Source organism: Coccidioides immitis (genome assembly GCF_000149335.2).
Source record: "Coccidioides immitis RS genomic scaffold supercont3.1, whole genome shotgun sequence".
NCBI classification, from domain to species: Eukaryota; Fungi; Ascomycota; class Eurotiomycetes; order Onygenales; family Onygenaceae; genus Coccidioides; species Coccidioides immitis.
Window position 1 is genome coordinate 5328271 of NW_004504310.1, and position 18892 is coordinate 5347162.

Consider the following 18892-nt stretch of genomic DNA (forward strand, 5'->3'; position numbering starts at 1 on the left):
TTGGGTATTATAGGAAACATCGAACAAAATTCAGAGCCAAATATGGCGTCAGACAGATTATACCAAAACCAAACCATCCCTAGCTAATACCCGACCCGCAGAATGAAGCAAAATCACAACTCCAATATATCACAGGCAATGCAAGACATTCCCAGCTCTCCAGACCATGTTCCAACAATAAATATTACAAGTTCCAACACACCATAGAGCACTAATAGTACTCCGGCAGATCACCCAACTCGGGAAGAGTATCTCCACACTTAAACGACGGCTCGTACGCCTTCTTTGGCAAAATGCCAGCCTCCAATCCTCGTCTCCAGCTCCATTGCACCGCTGACTCGGTCTCCCATGTCCAATAAAACCACCCCCAACCCTTTTCGAAGGCAGACATCTGCGCCTCCGCATACGTCAGGAGGAATTTCTTATACGCATCCGAGTATTCAGAAGGGTCAGCATTAGCGCCATCACAGCTACATGCTTTCCCGTTACCAGACTTGGCAGCAGGGCAAAGAGGTTCAGAAACTTGATCTTTGGCGCTGGGGCTATCCATGGTACCAGTCCAGCGGGTGCCAACGCCGACGTTGTTAAGATACCTGGCGCAGTCCGTGTCGGCTTGGGACCATTCACCGCAGATAGTCGGTCCCCAACTATAATGCAGTTAGCCACATATCCAATGGCATAATTAAACGTAGTTCAGTAAAATTTCCTTACCCAGTTCCCTTTGAGTTGCTGTCACTTAGCAATTCCACCCACCCGTCGCAGACGAACTCGAGCTTCTTCTTGTGTTCCAAGCCAATTAGTTCCGTATTGAAGATCGTGTATTGATGCGTATCCAAGAGGAGACTGTGCCCAGTATCCTGTAGTATGGTCTTCCACTTGGACAGTTTCAGAAACCCATCTCCGAAAACAATGTGTTGCTTCATGCCATTTTTCTCAACGATCTCTGCTGCTTTCTTGGTCCAATCTATCACAGGCTCAATGGGTAGCTTCAGCATCAACGGTTCATTCGCAAGGCCATATAGCGTGACGACATTCTTATAGCGTGGCTGCGCGAAAAACTTGGAGAGCTGATCGTGAATATCCAAAGACCGCTGAGCATTTTTATCCCCATCGGGCCCATTCAGCCAGCCGATGACTCCGTGACGGCCGCTATGGTTCCAGCCATTTTGGCTCCCGGGCAATCCGTGCAGGTCCAAGCTAACTCGCAGTCCATATTTTCTACAATACTCGATCGCTCGTAGGAGATATCTGAACGAAACCTGTTCCACATACGGTTCATCGTCGAACTTTTTCACCGCCCAATAAGAGTACGGTATCCGAACGTGGTCCAGCCCAGCATCACGTATCTCTCTGAAAGATCGCTCTGTGATAAATGTAGCATAATGCTTCTCCAAGGTAGGTTTCGCAGAGGAGGCGAGGCGCCGGGTGAGGGTGTACTCATCAACGACATTGTCATGCACAGAGTATTTCTTGAAAAACGATGGAGTGATAAACGGTTCGAGTGAAAGCCATCCCCCAACGCTCACTCCGCGAATAGGTTGCTTCCCGTACGGGAACCTTTTATTCAGAGGTGGGACGTGTTCATTCGCCTGCGCAGAGTCGTCCCAGGCAGCATTCAGGCCCATCACCGGCAGCCCACCCACAGTCTCATCCGTGTATGTCACGTTAAAATCTGCTGTGTCATACCACGTAAAAGGGTCGAGATACGTTCCTCTGGCGCTTTGCTACAACAACATTAACCATACCAAACCGCACCACACTCGAAATAATGACTTACCGGAATGCTATCGCGGTCGATTTCCTTGAGGTTATCGTTGGAAGGGGCATCCCCATCCCCATGCCCAGCTGAGCCACCTTCATCATCTTTCTTCTTTGAAACCACGACGCCGACCGGGATGATGATGATCAATAGCAATGCAAGAATTCCAACGATAACCAAAATCTTCTTTTTCTTACTCCAGTTGCTGAACCATTTCCCTCCTCTTCCGCCCCCGCCTCCTCCGCCTCCGCCATCTCTGTCGTCCTCTCTCCACTTTTGTCCATGTCGGCCACCTCCTCGTACCCTTAATTCAGGACCACGACCTTCTTCCATCATTGCACCAGATACAAGTCTTCTCTTGCTCTTTTCTCTCCCTCCCTCCCTCGACGTACCGCGATCACGAGATTTGCCAACAAAGAAGCCCTCTTTCTTCCTGCGCCGTTTGTCCTTGTCACGACTCCTCTGTTCATCTTTAGCCTCACGTTGTCGCTCAGCCGCATCCCTCTTTGCATTATACTTGTTTAACTTCGATAATGCATCCGCGCTCAGCAGCTGGGTCGCACTATTCGCCGAGCCAGAGCTGGCATGCTTCTCCCGAACACGCTCACGCTCCCTCTCTCTCGCTCTGTCCCGCTGCACCGATCTTTTTCGCTCATCTTTACTTCGCGCCCGAACATCTGCAATGTCCTTTTCACGATACTTCTCTCTCGCAACTCTCTCTCTTAACCTCGCCCCGACCGGCCCATCCTCATCCGCCGTGCTATCTCTCCTCCTTCGATGACCCTCTCTATCCCGCTCCCGATCTCTCTTCTTAGCTGGCGACGTCGCAGGAGACTCCTTCGCCTTATGCTGTCTGGATCTTTCTCTCCCACCCATATACGGCGGCGGACTCGCTCGTCTCGGACTGGCCCGAACATTCGGCGGTCTCGCAAAATTCGGTCTTGAATCCACAACGATCACTTCACTCTCCTCCTCCCCTTCATAATCATCGTATCCTCCATCATTATCATCATACTCGTCAACACCACCATCCTCATACCTATCGTAGGAATCGTAGCGACGATGCGCTCGCGCGCGAGACTCGTCACGCCGCCGCTGATGCCGTCGATCGTGGTGGGGTTCAACATACCGTCTTTCCTCGGCGTCAATGATGTCGTCGTCGTCATACTCGTAATCATAGCTATCATCGCGATATCTGTGCCGGTCTGGCTTCTTCTGCCGGTCCTCCCATTCTGGTTCGTAGCCGCGGTGGTGATCCCGCGAACGTTGCGGCATACGCAATATCACACCCCCCAAGTCGACAAAATGTAAAGCGCGATACAAAAAACAAAAATTTTTGAGAGAGCGCTCCTTTCTTAAGTCCTTCTTTAAAAAGGCCAATCGGTTTGGAATGTCAAAAAATCGTAATCGAAGGGTTCCTCAGTTAGTTTCCCTTGTTCCGGCAGCCCGCTTGCTTTGGCCGTCGTCGAAAGCGATCGAATGATTGGAATTGCCTGTCAATTCGCTTCGCCAATATTCCCGACGCAGCGAATCTTCTTATTCAAAGAGCGTATTGTCGAGATAATTTTCTCCGCAAGAGAAATGAATTGGCGCCCGCTTGCCTCAATCAGACACTGTTCCTGTACGGATCAGGTAACATGTTTACATCCAACTCCATTCCAGGGGCTCAGCCAATAACATCCGCCACAGGTTAGTGTTTACGTAATTGACAGATTATGTAATGATGGCAGTTTGACGTCATGGCAAACAAACAGCTGGCAAATTGGCCGGAAAGACGAACTGAGGGAGTGAGTATTGATGGATGGGGAAGCATCTCAAATCGCCTACAGGGCTCTTCAGATTCCAGGATGATAAAATGTTGGATTAATACACGTCGATGAATTACATATGATGTATATACTGATAATTCTTAAATCAAACGCAAACCAATCAAACCCACTTGGAGAAGAATACAAGTCCGTCATGCCGTAAATCCAAATAACCATCGATAGCGCGCTGAGGCATAGGTGATGCAAAGTGAAGTCAAGAAAAGAAGAAAAGAAAAGAAGAGAAGAGCTAGCCCGTTTTCAGCATCAAGGAAACGAGCATTGAAAACCTCGCTGTCAGAACCAGGGTATAATCAAGCGCTATAAGCATACAAAAGGCGCACCAGGAGGATAAGAGTGACGCAAAAGTGTGAAAGCACCCCAGAAGAGAACAAGAAAGTTTGCGGGGGAAAGAAACGAAAAAGTCCCAAGTTGCCACGAAGCGTCTATTAAACAGCATAGGAAAAGTAAAACGAAACGTGCACCGCCATCCAACCAACCGAATCCATGCCAATGATGAGATAAAAGAAAACCAATGTTTATGTCAAATCCATGCAAAAACGCATCTGCCAAATATGAACATGGAAGATGTCTGTGCTCCCCAGAAAATTCATAACCTCGTGATGTACGGAGTAGACGTTGCTCTTTTGCGTAGGGAAGCAGTGAACAATAAGATGTAGGGATGAGTGTGCAGCAAGTGGAGTGTAGAAGCGGTATCGGGTGGCCGGCCTTAGGTCAGGGTACGGCGTCATCCGTGGAGTAGCAATATAGTTGAGACGAGCGAAAAATTCGCATGTAGTTTTGGTGAAATGTGAGTCTCTCATTGGAGTCCCACGTTCATACATCCGATACAGTCGAGATCCAGGAACCCGGTCGGCATCAGCTTATAATCTGCCTAGCCCCCTCTTTCCCTAGTACTCCTGGCTCTGTGGGTTTGGGACTTCGTTCTCGACCTTTCTTTCCCTTGAGGAACGAGAACATTCCGCCATTCGCAGCAGGTTTTCCTTTGGTTCCTTCACTGATACCACTGTGATCAGCGAGAGTACTCCAGCTACCAGCTTCTCCCAAGACCATCTGGACTCCACCACCCTTACTCGTTTTGCGTGTGACACCTGGGTGCCTTTGGTAAAGAGATGGGGGTTGGTAGTTCTGTGGTTGAGATGTAGGTGGCCGTTGAAGCGGAGGAGGTGGTGATGCTGAATGAATCCCGCTATGTCCGTTGGTTTCTTTTGACGCTATAGACCGTATCGTTTCGCCGAGCGGAGAGTATGTGTCGGAGGCATTGGATGGATTATATGATTTCTCGGTTAGAGACGGCGAAACGCTACCGGAGCGGGCTTGAGAAGGGTGTCGGGAATGTGCCGGGTTTGTACGGGATACGGTAGGGGGAAGTTGTTCTTCGGGATTACTAAAAGCAAGGTTCAGCTGGTGTTGGGGGATCGGGTGAGCGTGAAGTACTGACGTTGAGGCCTCAATGGCGGCAGCGGCAGTTCTAGGGTGAAGTCAGTAGGTGTCCGAACATAATCAGAGTTTGGTGTCAATGGAACATACCCCTCATACTTCACCAGCGTGTAATCGAATGGTTCGAACATCGTCTCTATTATTCTGTAAAGTTCATCTTCTCGAATCTCCTTGGGTGTCGCATCCTCCTTGAGCTCCGCTCGGGGCTTTTGTCGCCGAGCTCTCGCTTCCAAGGGTGCTTCTTCCAATAATAATTCTTCAAGGTCATACGTGGCGTCAAAATTAGTTTTATCGCTCGAAGGGACAAAAATGGGGCTTATCTCTTGTCTCTCCAGGGCGTCGAAATCTATGTCAGCAAAAAAAGGATGGGTGGTGAAAGATTCGAATGAAACAGCTCCGATTCGTCTGGATCGATCTTTTTCCATCAGGGCTCCCATGGCGTGTAAGCATGGAACGGTGACAGGAGGGTTCGTTACGAAGTACTTGGGTTGTGCACGCATGATACATTCGCCGAGTTGATGGTGATTTCGGCCATCAAAAGGTCGCTGGTCCGGGGTCAATGCGCGAACAGAAGAAGTAACCAACGTGCAGGAGACATTTACCTTGCTGTAAATGCACTCGTAGAATGTCACACCAAGTGACCACCAATCCACTTCGCTGAGGTAACCAGAACCGTCAAAGACTTCTGGCGCTAGATATGCAAGAGTACCTGATTTGCTGGTCAAAGGTCTGGTGGGTTTAAAATCGGACGCGACATTCTGCAAGACAATAAGCAATTCGGCCGAATAACGTATCACGAGTGTTGGGCTTACAAAGTCTGCCAGATGGACATGGCCTTTGGAATCAAGCAATACATTATCTGGTTTTAAATCTCGATGAACGATTCCCTGGCCATGAATGTAGCGCAGAGCACAGGCTAGTTCTGAAATCCAGAATCGGATAGCTTCTTCTGTAAAGCACTTTCTCGAGATGTGGAATCGAAGATCACCGCCGTTCATGAGATCTACTACTAGGTATCTGCAATAGGAAAAAAATATATGTCAGATCTGACTGGGCGTTGTTTCAAGGCACCAGCCGCAGGTGCACTCACATGTACTCGATATCTTGAAAGCTGTATCTCAAGTTGCACAGAAATGGATGGTTTAGATGTTCTAGCATCCGTCGCTCTCGTATGATGTTGCGGACACTTTCGGATCGGACAACTGGTAGGTTGTGAGTAAGTAATTGGTTGGTGTATACGGACACAGAATCTATCATTACCTTCATCTTTCCGGATATATTTCAGAGCAAACGTTAACCCTGTGTCTTTGCGCTCAACAATTCGAACTTTCCCAAAGGCGCCCTTCCCAACAACCCTTAACAGGCGGAAGTGGTTCAGGTTCACTGCATCATTCAGCAGGTCAGTCTCCTTCCAATCAATGGCTAATCTTGGAGGCAGCTGATTCCTCCCCCAAATACCCTGATCAATTTATACGGACCTGCATCATCGCATGAAGTCTGCTTTGTCTGAGTGTTCCCCATCTTCACCTCGCCGGCAACTTTATTTGTTTTCAAATGGTACTAGTGGCCGCGTCGTCGCGTCTGCATTACCTGATTGGCAACTCTCGTGCAGCACTTAAGAATTTCTGAGAAAAATCCGAATCAAACTGGTGACAGGAGCGTAGCACTGAGCTTTCGTGGGAAGCGTAGGTTCGTTATCAGCGACTTCGGCGAAAGCAAAGGCCGGAAAATCAGGTGTTCAAGGAAAGGTCTGAAGAAGCAATCGGAGCGGTAAGAGTAAGAAACCGTGACGCGGCTTTGACATGTGCCAGAAGTAAAGGATGTAGTGGCACAGCGGATAACTGTCGTCACTACGCTTCTGCAATGGACAAGCGGCAAGGTTCGCTAGGAGAGGAAAAGATGGAGAGAGAGGGGGAGAGAGAGAGTAAAGACAAAGGCAGCCGAAGAATTGATAGCCAGACAGACAGACAGAGGGGAAGAGAGAGAGATTGAGATTTGAGGGGACCACAGAGAATTGGGGGGGTTGAAAAAGCGTCTGGGGCTCACGTTTGGGATCCCCAAAATTCGGTGGACGGAGCTTCCAGAGAGTGGCACACGGACGGTGGAAGTCGGAAGTGAGGTCTGGGGAGCAGTCCCTCAGGAAGTGGGCAAGGTGGGAACGGAAGGTTTAGCACTGAGGAGCGGCGGCCGAGGATTGGAGCCTTGTTGGGTGGAAGAGAAGTGGTTTGAAAGGAGAAGAGTTCAGGACAAGAGCCATCAACACATGACCCAGTGCTGGCGGCAGGGGTCTTAAGTTAGGAGGATGGAGAACAAATTGGGACTAAAAAAGAATTAGGCGATGGCGGATGCAGAAGCTAAGGCAATGGTTTGGCGGAGTGGAGAGAGAGAAAGAAAGGAAAAAGACCCAGCTGCAGCCATCGACAGCGAGGGTGCTGATGCTGCTGCGGCGACCCGCCGGTTACTAACTACTGCTGGTGGTGGTGACAGGACGTGCTCTCTGCAAGAAAGGGGGAATTGGGACAAGGAGGAGAGCTGGACGGAGCGGACGCCGAGAGGACAGGATGGGACGGCGGCGAAGCGTGGTTGACGGGGGGTGAGGGAGAGGGGGGAAGGGAGAAAAGTGATAATATGATTGTTACCGCTTTTGGTTTGGCGAGCGGGTGAGATTCGGGCTTGGAGGAAAATGGATCGGTGGTGGTCCACTCGCGCGGAACCTCCCCACCAAACGACTTTTTAGGCTTTGACTTTTTTTCTTTCACGAGCAGCAGGGGGGGTGAGTGAAAGATAGAGATTCACAGGCCAGAAGAAGCTCGTATCGGGTGCTGAACAACCTTCCGTCGAGCGTGGCCAAAAAAAAAAAAAAGCCACGCGCCGATCGCCAGTTCGATTCAATCCTGATTGATGACTACGAATTATCTAAACAGATCCAGACTTCATGCAGGGAGCCCAACCAATCATGACAGCAGGCAAAACCACCCGAATTGAGGCGGCCGTCGCCTTGTTCCCTGTGTTTCTTCTTTGCCCTCGACCCTGTTTTTTACTGTATTTTCTGCACGATCTCAACCAAGGTTCTCGCTGGAAGAAACCGGCGGGCGGGCGGGTGATGGATTCCCACGTGACGGAAATGGCTGTAAGATTACGGTCCGCCGGCCGTCAAACCTTGCGGGATGGACTGGACTTGAACCACCAGTGGAAGAACGAAGAAAAAAAGGGAAAAAGGAAGAAATCCATCATGGAACAGAGCACGAAAGGGACGACGACTTGGCGGATGATCCCCCTTCTGCCCCCACGCCGTCTATACCGAAACGAAAAGAGCAGCGACGCCCGCTGCGCGTGGTTGGGTTTTTCTCCTTTTTCTTTCTCATTTTTTGTTTTTTTTTGGTGCTGTGGACAACCACGCTGAGCCCTGTGGCATTGGTTTGGTTTGCGCTGTTTTTGATCGCCGCGTGGGCGCCACGTTTTCAGTTAACCGAAAAAAGGCTTTCCACTAAGCCCTATCCGGTCAAGCCCACCCAGGCTGAAACACTAATACGTGCTGGTACCGTCCCTCGCCGCCCACATGCCCACAAAGTATTTGTCAGATACGATACCCTTACGGCGCCAAGCCGCTTGGCGTTCCGGAGCTTTGCGTCGTGAATCATTCTCGAATACGGAGTATATACACGGCGGCCTGTCCGTCCCAGAATTGGGCCTCTCCTGAGCAAAGAAAAGGACAATATTTACGAAGAAAAAGAAAAGAAGAAAAAAAATTATATACTGGTCAATGGGACCCAGCCGAAAATCTGACTGTTCGAGAGCGAAATGGTGTTCAACCACTCACCAACTCGCGCCTCAAAAAGCCAGATTGATCCAACACGCCGATCGGCACTCGCTGGCACAACAGCGAATTCAACTCTCTATGCAGCGTATGGATCACTGCTCTAATCATCTTTTCCTGCAGGGGAAAAAAAAAGCATGTGGTTAACTGCACGCCTCTCACCGGAAGAAAAGAAAGAAAAAAAAAAAAAAAAAAAATTATGACACATGGAATTGATGTCTCAGTTCCAACACAGTGTTCACCTATCAGGAGTGTCCCGACCCTGACGAGCAAGACAGGGACCGGGTCTGGTCTTGTTATTCCTTGAGGTTCCAATAATCAGGCACCCCGATACCATCGCTCATTATGATGTATCCATGACATTCTTCCGCGACCATTTCTTCATCTCCCGAAAACCTGCAGATTTTCTTTGTTTCAGGTACCGGAACCTCGCTATCCATAACTGCATTCGGTATCTGACCTGCAAGGGATATTGTTGCGGATTCACCCTTGGTTTCGAGTCGATCTTCCCAACCCTTTTTAAAAGAAAAGAAAAGAAAAGAAAAGAAAAGCAGATCTCTTGTTCCATCTTGTCATGTGTGCAGCTGTGTGCGGATCGGGGAAGGGTTTCGCTCGAGGCTCCTTGAAACCATTCCTCCAAAAAAGAAAGAAAAAAAAAGTTAAAAGAAAAACTGTCCCCCCTGTGCTCATTATGCATATTTGCTAAAAGTCTTATTTCCTATCAAGCACTGCGGAAGACGCCTCCCGTGCAACGTGATCGCTCAACTCAATTGCTCGGGTGATCTCCACAGTTGTCTGCTGTTGTCATGAATGGCCTCTCTAAAGCCCATTCATTCTGTCGCGTAATGTGGTTCTTTGCATCTCCAATACCCTCTCTCAGAAAAGATCCAAGGAGAACACCTTCAAGGACCGTGTGCCGTGAAGCGCGAACAAAGCTCCCGGCATGCAGTTAATCCCTCGTCCTTATTCACCACTGCAAGTCTACTGACCGACCGCAGCATATGAATTAAGATAGTATGCTGCTTTATTGTTTTTCAAATGTGGCACAGAGAGTGTCCATCAAACATGCATCTAAAAACAGAGCAGATTGCACCCCGGCCTCGTGCCATGTTACAAGATTCGATACGGGGTACTTCGTGAGTACTCCGTCCAAGGTACAAAGATCGTGTTCCCTCCCACATGCCCTTCAAGTATTTATTTGAATTAGAAAACAAAATCCATCCATACTCCATATGAACATGGACAATTAAATACCCAACTTCACCGCTCGGGAGATCCCAATTTTTCGGTCCACTAAAAAAATCTCCCTTTCATGTTTGATAGGCCGGGGAAAAACCGGCCAACCTGCATCCCAACCCCGCATGGATTCCCATGCTTCATTACGGAGTACATTCTTGGGCTTCATTAATTATCTGATTATGATGCACAGCGTGCTCGGTACATGAGATCCAACAGGTGAAATTTCATGGACAAGGAAAAATTTAAAATAAAAAAAACAAGATACTCTGCAGGGGTGCAAGCAAGGCAGCCTGCATAAATGAAGCGCAACACGTGGGAGAAAGCCATCCACGCCTTTCAAACCCACACACTCTCACACTGGCCACGCGAGAAAGAAGTCTTCTAGAACAAAGACAAATCCACACCGCTTTTACCATGCAGATGGGCCAATAATATCGTCCGCAGTGAGGCGATGTACGTGACCTTACTCGGTATGGGGACAAAGAAAGTGTCTCGAGAACAAACGAAAAAGACGCAAACATTGGGCGGGTTACGAAAAGAAAAGGAAGAAAAGAAAGAAAATGGCGCCGTGCTGAAGCATTGTGCCCCGCAAGGAACAACAACCGAAATGAGAATCCCCTGCTTGTCAATTCAGATTTTCTGTATCCTCTCCGCACACGAGGGAAAAAAAGGCCCATCCGTCTCCCTCGCGATGAATGCAACTTTCTCGCTCACCCTCCCCCCCTAACAAAACCAACACCTCTCTCAAACCTCCCGGCGTCATTTGTAGTTCTCCTCCCCCACAAAAGAAAAACGGGACAAACGATCCAATCGCCTGCCAGACACCCTGGATGGTTTCAGCCCTATGTTCGCTTGAGATTCCCCACCCTGGATAGCGCCAGCACATGGTGGAGAACGGTGCGTCGACATCGTGTGTCAGAGAAAGAAAACCAGGGGGTTCTCTTAACGGACATCTTTTACCTAGAGAGGTTTTCGGTGGAGCGTAAATTGTTTCAGGAATATTGGAGAGTATTGCGGAAGACACATGGGCCCCTTTCCCATCTCGGTTATATTTTCAGTCAATCAATCCAAGACCCTGCACCGGTCAACTACAGAGTGATAGCTACAAACCTGGTGAAGAGAAAAAGAAAAGTGATGTCAAATTTAAATTTAAAAAAAGAAAAAAGAAAAGGTCTAGGTAACCACAGTTCGATATGATCCCACCAAGCCTCGAGAATCCGGAAACAAACGCCGCCCGCCCCAAATCTAATAACCCAGCAAACAATGGTGTTACGCAAAAGACAGTATGGGTTCAGTACCCGAAATTTCAAATAAACGAAACACCTGCGTCACCATCTCCGCCCGTATACAGAGCTTTCCTGCACCCGCTTCCTGTTTTTGTTCAGATCCCGCTCCATAACCGGCGGTGAAGCCCTTCTTCCCTGGTTCTGGTCCGGATTCAAAGACGAACTCCGCAAAGAACCACTCAAGGACAGATGCCCAAACGCATCTTCCGCCACCTCCCTGGACTCCAACAGCCGTCCCTTTCCGGAAGAAAAGTCCAACCCTTCGTCTTCCACGTACCTCGCCTCCGCATCGTGACGGAACAAGGCAAGCATATCGTTCATGGTGAGTTTCCCCGCCGCGGTCTTACCTTCGATGGTGGCACTGGCAAGTTCGCGTTTGCGCTCCTGGAGGTCGAGAATACGCTCTTCGACGGTATCTTTAATGGTCATCTTGTAGACTTTCACGTCCACTGTTTGATTCAGACGGTGGACACGGTCAATGGCTTGCTCCTCGACGAACTGCAATAGAGTTAAATGCTAGTGATACAAAAATGGGGGTCAAGGGCTGGAGTATACGTACTGGGTTCCAAAATGGTTCTAGGATAACCACCCTACTGGCAGCTGTAAGATTCAGCCCCAATGAACCCGCTCGTAAACTACAGAGAAGCACTCGAGTGGAACTCGAGTGTCTGAGTTTCTCAAGACTAGCTTCTCGAAGGTCATTTCTCATTCCACCATCGTATCTCGCGTAGCCAATACCTGCACTCTTGAGGAATGGCTCAATCTTATCTAGCATGGAGGTGAAAACGGAGAAGACAATGAATTTAAACTCTCCAGCCTCTCGCTTCAATATTCTCAGGAGATGCCTGATCTTCGTCGAGGATGAGAGATTCCTCAACGCGGTGTAGTCCGGATCGTCTTGTTCCTCGTCTACATCGTCATCGTCGTCGATTTGAGCACTATCTTCCTCATCCTCACCAGTCTCTGAGTCTTCGGAGCCGATCCATTCCCCACCACCCTCAGCATTCTCGTCATCTGTCCCTCCAGCTCTCCCAATATCCTCTGATACCCGCTTATTCTCAGGGACAATCCATTCACCTTCATCCTCGTCATCACTGTCAAGAATAACGCGTCGATTCCTTTGACGCCTCGCCGTTTGTTGCTCGGCGGCCTCCACGAAGACCTGCTTTTCCTTGGGCTTCTTCTTTCTCTGCTTCTTTGCCTTTTTGTCCTTCGACAAGCCGACATGAATCTTCAGATCAGCCTCGCAATCGTTACACCTGATTGCACCGCTCTTGGTCTCCTCTGAAGTTAGGTCAATCAAGCAGATATCGCAGCGCTTGCTAACAACGCTAAGGCCCCCTAGCATGTTGGCAATCTCATCCATATCGCCTCCCTCAGAGCCCTTTGATTGGTTACCATTGGCAATAATTGCATCCTTTTCCCGAGCAAGATCTCCCTTTACAAGATCTGCGTGATTGCAAGCTTGTCGAAGACGGAGTAACAGCACCAAAGCACTGGCATAGTTCAATTTATGATGGCCAATCATATTCTCCAGGCTCTTATCTGTTCTATCCTCAAGACGACTGTAAAATTCCCTTTCTTCCGTTGTAAAATCAACCTCGACTTTGATGACATCTCGCTTTGTGATTCGAAAGCCGCTCGATGGCTTATCGCTTTCCTTCTCATCATCTGGGCTCTTGTTATCGAGACCACCGTTCAGCTTTAATACGTCTTTTGTTCGTCGTTTCATAAAGGCTTTCAGATAGATTTGCAATCGTCGGATGGCCAAACCGCCACGACCGTTGTTTAGTGGGCGAGTGATTTGGTCCCTCCATGCAGCGAGATCATCGTAAGGTTTAATCTGTAGGAATCTGATCAAACTTTGAAGCTCATCCAAGTTATTTTGCATGGGAGTACCAGTCAGGCACCATCTGTACAGTGAGTCCAACGCGTATACGGCCTGTGTGGATTTCGCGTTGCGGTTCTTGATCGTATGGGCTTCATCAAGGACAATTCGATACCAGTGTATTCCAAAACATCCAGGTTTCCCATCTGACGTATCTTTTGTCTTGCTTGAACCTCCGTGTTCAGAGCTCAAAGTGCCGTATGTTGTAATAACAACGTCGTATTTTGCGAGATCTTTAGCAATTTTTGCACGACCTGGACCATGATAAACGCCGACGTTCAGCCGACGGGTTGACTCGATTTTACTTTCGATCTCAGACTCCCATTGTTTGATCAAGGCCACCGGGGCAACAATTAATGTTCCTTTCCCTACTTTATCAGGGACTTTTGCCTTATCCTTCGGGTTATCTTTTTCGCCATCTTTTCCGGGAGGCGGCCTTGGATTGGAGAGCATAAGTGCGATGGTCTGAACGGTTTTCCCAAGACCCATATCATCTGCTAAAATACCACCTTTGGGGAGCACGCCTCTAGTTTTCTTCAGCCCTGTTTCCTTGTCCCTCATCCAGCTTACACCTTCAACTTGGTGGGGGAGCAGTGTGACCTTTAAACCTTCAATAGTTCCATCATTCTCCTCTTCCTCATCGTCCTCTTCTTCTTTTGGCGGTTCGCCCTCATTTGCAGATTTCTGGATGGAGTTTTGCTCATTGACATTAATCCCTTGAAGTTTGTTCGCCAATTCATCAACCTGGGTCTGAATCTTTTTCTTGCGGATCCTAGTTCGGGGCTTGTCATCTTCGTCTTCAAATGCACCTTCAAGCAACGCTTTGATGTTCTCATTTGCCTTCGCGCTATCCAGATACGAGTAGGCTTCTATCGCCCGAGAGTCATCATCGTACACAGAGGGACCCGTCGCTGACCCAACAGTATTTGCAGTCAAGTCTATAAAGTTCTTCAAATTGCTCCGGGATTTGCTAATCGACGGGGTGGGTTTAGAGGAGAAATACGGCTTCGATCTCGGTTGAGTGGTCCAAACAACGTTTGTAGGGCGAGTTATTTCAACCACGTCGTCGTCATCGGGTATGTTTGAGGACCTGTAGCCCGTGAACGCGGAGGAAGGCTTCACCACTTGGAACGGATCAACGGTACGCCTGTCCCTTGATTGTTGTGATTGTGAGTAATTTGTCACCGGCCTGTGGTGTTCTGGGCGAGTTTTGTTCGGCTTCGGGATGTAGAAAGGATTTCCCCTGTTAGACCCAAGCAGAGAGGGCTTTCCAAACTCCGGTGGAACCATTCTCTGGGATTGATTCTCTCCACTTCCCATAGATCCCGGCCGATGTTTCGGCGGCTCACGCTCGTTTAGCATTCTGGTCAAAATCCAGTAAAGTTAAGAATTTTACAACAATATAGCAGCGAAAGAAACGGGCTCGAAGAGGGTGAGGCTGTTCGGAAATTTGCCCCTTGTGACAGCCAATTCACTACCAAGCCTCACAATAAAACAAAATGGCTCACGGGCTTGGAGATAGACTGCTCAAAAGGTAAGTGCTTTCAAGCAAACACCTGGAAGGAAATTCTCATCCGTTATATCAACCCATAAATGAGAGATGGGTGAGCAAAAATGCGCTCTCTGTGTGCTTGTCGATGCAACGAAAGCTTGCTCGAGCTCCAGCGCGTGTTTTGTTAGGCTGATGCCATGGCAACGAGGGTGATTAGTCATCACAAACAGAGGCGTTGAACGTTTGGTGTCTCCCCGAGTCCACGGAGTATCAGGCATCATTCGTTGCTGAGAGCATGCACTGTTCACGTTTCCTCTCCTTCCATTTTGTTTGCTGCTGCTGTCACATCTCCTAGTGTATGGCTCTGGATATTCAAGACTACAGCGCTTATTATGCCCCCAAGTGCAGTGGACCTGCAACCATGTGATGCCACTTATATCTCTTGGGTAAGGGAGAGGCTCTAGAGTTACTGGTTGCAAATGCAATGTTTGAGTGGTAGTTGCTGTACATTGACCATGTTGAAGAGATTTACTTATAGCTCATAAGCCTTAGGAAAACGGGCTAGGCCACGGACAATGGAAAGGGGAGAACCCCTTTGCATGCAACGTACTTGACCCTTCCGTCCATCAACATGTTTTCAATAGAACACATTACAAATTGCAAGATAATTTTTCTTTTCCAAGGATGCTGGGTCAATTTCTATTAATTATTGGTTATATTTAGCCCATTTTGTTTCTCCGTAAGAAACGCCAGGCTGCATCCCCAGGTAACCGCAAAGTAAGTTCTCCGCAAGAAGTCACGTTTTCTTAAAAAAAAAAAATAAAAAAAAAAAATAAAAAATTGAACAGGATAGTAGATCAAAACGCCCGGATATATCGACCAAAACGGAAAAGCCTTGGAAATTAAACCTCATTTTCGTGCTTTCCCAGGACTTATTGATTCTCTGGTAACTCAATCTCGCCGACAACCTCTTTCAAAAGCTCAGGGATAATGGCACTTGCATCACCTTCAAAAATCCAATCGCCAGGTTTCATTCCGGTTCGAGGCAAATGGGTTCGATCCATGTTGATTATCGCAACGCGGGCACCCTTGCATCGCCCGCGATCAATGTAGCTAACGGCTGGAAAGACCCGCGCACTCGTTCCGATCACCAAGACAAGATCAACAGGGCCATTTTTAAGCCAATCTTCTACGGTATTGATAGTTTCCTCGACCAGAGGTTCGCCGAACCAGACGACACCAGGTCGAAGCAAGCCAGTTGAGCACTCCGGACATGGCGGGAGATCTTCCTCCCTCAGATTAGGGATAGGAACATTGGGGTTTGAAATATCCAGTTCTCCACTCCCAGGTGCCCAACCGGGACCCGCTGCGTTAGACTTCATCGCATCTTCGAGCGCCTGTCCTGCTCTTTCTCCAGTATGGTCCTTTGGGTATGGGTCAACTCCAAAAGGTATCTTCGGAATTTCTAACGCTGGGACAATTGGGTCGGTGAAGTCATTATCACGAGAATAGGTGCAATATTCGTTCGCACATTTTATGGTAAATAGAGAACCGTGGAGACGTTGGATTTGGGTCTCGGGATGGCCCGCTCGTTCAGATAACCCTGCCAACGCGATTATATTCAGCATTCTCATCCACGAATAAGTATCAGCTGCTGTCATTTTGCATACCGTCCACGTTCTGAGTTAATGCGATGAAGTTTGGATTCTTCTTCGCAAACTCTGCGAGGGCATAATGTGCCCTATTTGGTTTAGCAAGCAATGCCATATGTCGCCGGTAACCGTAAAACTGCCAGACCAGACCAGGCGTCGCATTGAATGCTTCCGGCGTGGCCAGGTCGACGGCAGAGTAACGTCGCCACAGTCCTCCCACTCCTCTGAACGTTGGTAAACCGGATGCCGCTGAAAGTCCCGCGCCTATGACGGCCATAACACGCTTGCTGGACCTGAGGTGCTCTCGAAATGAGAGGAGGTCAGCTTCTGGTATCACAGAAGCTCCCGGTGCTGACGCCATGGTGATATTGCGGAACACCCTCCGACGGTGTATAATGGAAGGCCCTGAGATAACTAGAGGCAGGTTTGATCAGGGCTCTAGGTGTATGAGAAAGATTCCTACTCGTGAAGAAAACTGCGAAGATGGAGGACGGAAAATGGTAGATGCTGGCTGACACAATGCATACCACCCATATGACTCCCAGCCTTTTTCCATACAGATGCGGGGTAGCCACGCAGCTGAGACAGTTACCCCAGTCTATGCATTGGAGCACGATCCGGAGGGCTCGGAATGCAGCTCTACGAACAAATAATCGCCCTCCAAAGATGCAAACACGGCTGGAGATTTGACAAAGCCAGAACATCGCGACGATTTCTCCACATGTGGAGTTTTCTCGGCTTGCGAGAGGCTTAAAGCTTCCATAGCAAACAAGGTTCTTTGGGCGCCAAGATTGGGGTTGAACTCGAATTCGAGGGCCGCAGCGCAACACGCCCTTCATATTAGACTCATAGGCCCAGCCGTCCTGCGATACTCCCAGAAGCCGGGATTATCGCTTTTTAGGGACAACGTATGCTGTGCTTGCGCTGATCTGGCGCATTTATACGGAGTACTGTCGGGATATTTTTGACGATGACTCGAAAATATGACAAAACCGTCAAACAAATTAAGCATATTTGGAGACAAAAGTATATTGAAGCTACAAACACAGCACCCTCACACTGTCGGCCTTTGAGCTAATGTTGCTCCTCCTTCGGCAATGGAACCTTGATCGCATCAAATGCACACTTTCGATTCTGCTCGTTCATCCGCTCGATATATGAACTGATATGTTCCGGAACCTCATTGACCTTGTTGAGGCCGTCCGGCACCGGCTCCCCGAACGTCTGCCAAACGGGGACAACACCGGTCCAGACCTTTTCCGTGACGTCGGGTCTATCCTTGTCCTTTCTCTCGTCGGACACGCCACCGTCTCTGATTTTCCCACTACCATCGACGATTTTGACTTTGAGGATGGTGGTAGACTGCATTTCTGCGCCGTCCGGTGGGATGCGGGTGTTCTCCCATCGCTGAGGCACCACTGAGTTAGTGATCAGCTTCATCGCCCACAGCTTCTCTTCTACGTCCGTCACCAGGGTGGCGTATCCATGGAGCACTGCGGAGCGGTAGTTGTAGCTGTGCGAATTAGGTGTAAGGGTGAGAATTAGTCCGTCCACATGTGTCGCGGCGATGCAGATAGGAAGTCCCTTGCCATCTGTGGCGCGAGCCAGGTTCATGATCCGGGAGCTAACGTATCCGTGAAGGTAGCACTCAAGAGGGTCGTCTATTCCGGACGAGGGATATTCGAATGAACCCATTTGGCCGATCATAGGAAGAATGGCGGGGAATGGGTCATCTGGACTGGGGCTGAAGGAAACATGCAAAACAGGTGCGCTGTTGATGATGGAGTGGATAGGACCAAGATCATATGTCCCTATTGTTGAGAATGGTTAAATCCCTGGTGGAGTGTATGACGCGTTGGAAGAAGCGATGCACTTTACCTCTATGCTTATACCGGTTCATGGTATTACTCTCCCGCTTCGGGTATACCAGTGACTTTCCCATGGTTGCTGTATGTCAAGGAAAAAAGACAAGAATATGGCTTCTGAAGACAAGCAAGAGAGAGAGTGTGTGTGTGAGAGAGTGTGTGTGAGAGAGTGTGTGTGAGAGAGTGTGTGTGAGAGAGAGTGTGTGAGAGAGAGTGTGTGAGAGAGTGTGTGTGAGAGTGTGTGTATCTGTGCTGTATTATGATGATGTTCTCGTTCAATTGGGGCAACGATCGATGTTTATATCCTATTACTCCTTGATTTATCAGCATGCCACACTCATGGTGTGGGTGTCGAGAAAACAACCTAGGCTCACCTTTGTCCCCGACGCCGCGTAGAATCCGAAGATCAGATGGCTGTTCCTATCATCCGTGGCCATGGCTCCTGTTGCGCCCTTTAGATGGTTCGCGATGCGATGAGTAATGTTCGGAAGCCGACTGGCAGCCGACGCCATCCTCTCTACCCCGCGACAAGACTGCCTATCAGCGGGCAATCTGCCCCTCAGCCAACCCCACCGCCTCCGTCAACGCTTGGCAGCAGCGGTCCCTATGTAATTGCAGTGATCTGATT

General features: G+C 48.9%; 6 protein-coding genes across 6 annotated transcripts; all 6 read right to left on the reverse strand.

Annotated features, from left to right (window-relative positions):
• Nucleotides 1–93: 93 nt before the first annotated feature.
• Nucleotides 94–3034, reverse strand: CIMG_01205 (beta-glucosidase 6; the record flags this gene model as incomplete). Its single annotated transcript, XM_001247433.2, has 3 exons — nt 94–647; nt 712–1724; nt 1778–3034. 3 exons carry the CDS (start codon nt 3032–3034, stop codon nt 212–214), a joined length of 2706 nt encoding a protein of 901 aa, XP_001247434.2. The 3' UTR covers nt 94–211.
• A 565-nt stretch (nt 3035–3599) lies between these two features.
• Nucleotides 3600–7812, reverse strand: CIMG_01204 (AGC/YANK protein kinase). The gene is made up of 9 exons (XM_001247432.2): nt 7072–7812; nt 6504–6775; nt 6286–6408; nt 6116–6227; nt 5838–6042; nt 5628–5783; nt 5116–5570; nt 5027–5056; nt 3600–4972 (listed from the first exon to the last, which is right to left on the reverse strand). Exons 2-9 carry the CDS (start codon nt 6544–6546, stop codon nt 4444–4446), a joined length of 1653 nt encoding a protein of 550 aa, XP_001247433.2. The 5' UTR covers nt 6547–6775; nt 7072–7812; the 3' UTR covers nt 3600–4443.
• Nucleotides 7813–8550: 738 nt separating this feature from the next.
• CIMG_12801 (uncharacterized protein) lies at nt 8551–9282 on the reverse strand (the record flags this gene model as incomplete). Its single annotated transcript, XM_004445774.1, has 3 exons — nt 8551–8721; nt 8846–8959; nt 9169–9282. 3 exons carry the CDS (start codon nt 9280–9282, stop codon nt 8551–8553), a joined length of 399 nt encoding a protein of 132 aa, XP_004445831.1.
• Nucleotides 9283–11201: 1919 nt separating this feature from the next.
• On the reverse strand, nt 11202–14847 carry CIMG_01202 (SNF2 family helicase/ATPase). The gene is made up of 2 exons (XM_001247430.2): nt 11927–14847; nt 11202–11865 (listed from the first exon to the last, which is right to left on the reverse strand). Exons 1-2 carry the CDS (start codon nt 14615–14617, stop codon nt 11410–11412), a joined length of 3147 nt encoding a protein of 1048 aa, XP_001247431.2. The 5' UTR covers nt 14618–14847; the 3' UTR covers nt 11202–11409.
• A 572-nt stretch (nt 14848–15419) lies between these two features.
• Nucleotides 15420–17073, reverse strand: CIMG_01201 (SIR2 family histone deacetylase). Its single transcript, XM_001247429.2, has 3 exons — nt 16927–17073; nt 16418–16813; nt 15420–16350 (listed from the first exon to the last, which is right to left on the reverse strand). Exons 1-3 carry the CDS (start codon nt 16931–16933, stop codon nt 15680–15682), a joined length of 1074 nt encoding a protein of 357 aa, XP_001247430.2. The 5' UTR covers nt 16934–17073; the 3' UTR covers nt 15420–15679.
• A 46-nt stretch (nt 17074–17119) lies between these two features.
• On the reverse strand, nt 17120–18648 carry CIMG_01200 (uncharacterized protein). The gene is made up of 2 exons (XM_001247428.2): nt 18278–18648; nt 17120–18210 (listed from the first exon to the last, which is right to left on the reverse strand). The coding sequence occupies exons 1-2, from the start codon at nt 18339–18341 to the stop codon at nt 17474–17476; spliced, it is 801 nt and encodes a 266-aa protein (XP_001247429.1). The 5' UTR covers nt 18342–18648; the 3' UTR covers nt 17120–17473.
• Nucleotides 18649–18892: the final 244 nt, after the last annotated feature.

Bases quoted from the DNA above. Each gene is read 5' to 3' on its own strand.
- CIMG_01204 (XM_001247432.2), bottom strand. From the start codon at position 6,546: ATGGGGAACACTCAGACAAAGCAGACTTCATGCGATGATGCAG. The intron at 6,409-6,503 runs GTCCGTATAAAT...TGAATGATGCAG, and splicing joins GACTTCATGCGATGATGCAG to TGAACCTGAACCACTTCCGC. The intron at 6,228-6,285 runs GTAATGATAGAT...ACAACCTACCAG, and splicing joins ATATATCCGGAAAGATGAAG to TTGTCCGATCCGAAAGTGTC.
- CIMG_01202 (XM_001247430.2), bottom strand. From the start codon at position 14,617: ATGCTAAACGAGCGTGAGCCGCCGAAACATCGGCCGGGATCTATGGGA. The intron at 11,866-11,926 runs GTACGTATACTC...ACTCTATTGCAG, and splicing joins TAGAACCATTTTGGAACCCA to TTCGTCGAGGAGCAAGCCAT.
- CIMG_01201 (XM_001247429.2), bottom strand. The intron at 16,351-16,417 runs GTATGCAAAATG...TCGCGTTGGCAG, and splicing joins ATTAACTCAGAACGTGGACG to GGTTATCTGAACGAGCGGGC.
- CIMG_01200 (XM_001247428.2), bottom strand. From the start codon at position 18,341: ATGGGAAAGTCACTGGTATACCCGAAGCGGGAGAGTAATACCATGAAC. The intron at 18,211-18,277 runs GTAAAGTGCATC...TCTCAACAATAG, and splicing joins GAACCGGTATAAGCATAGAG to GGACATATGATCTTGGTCCT.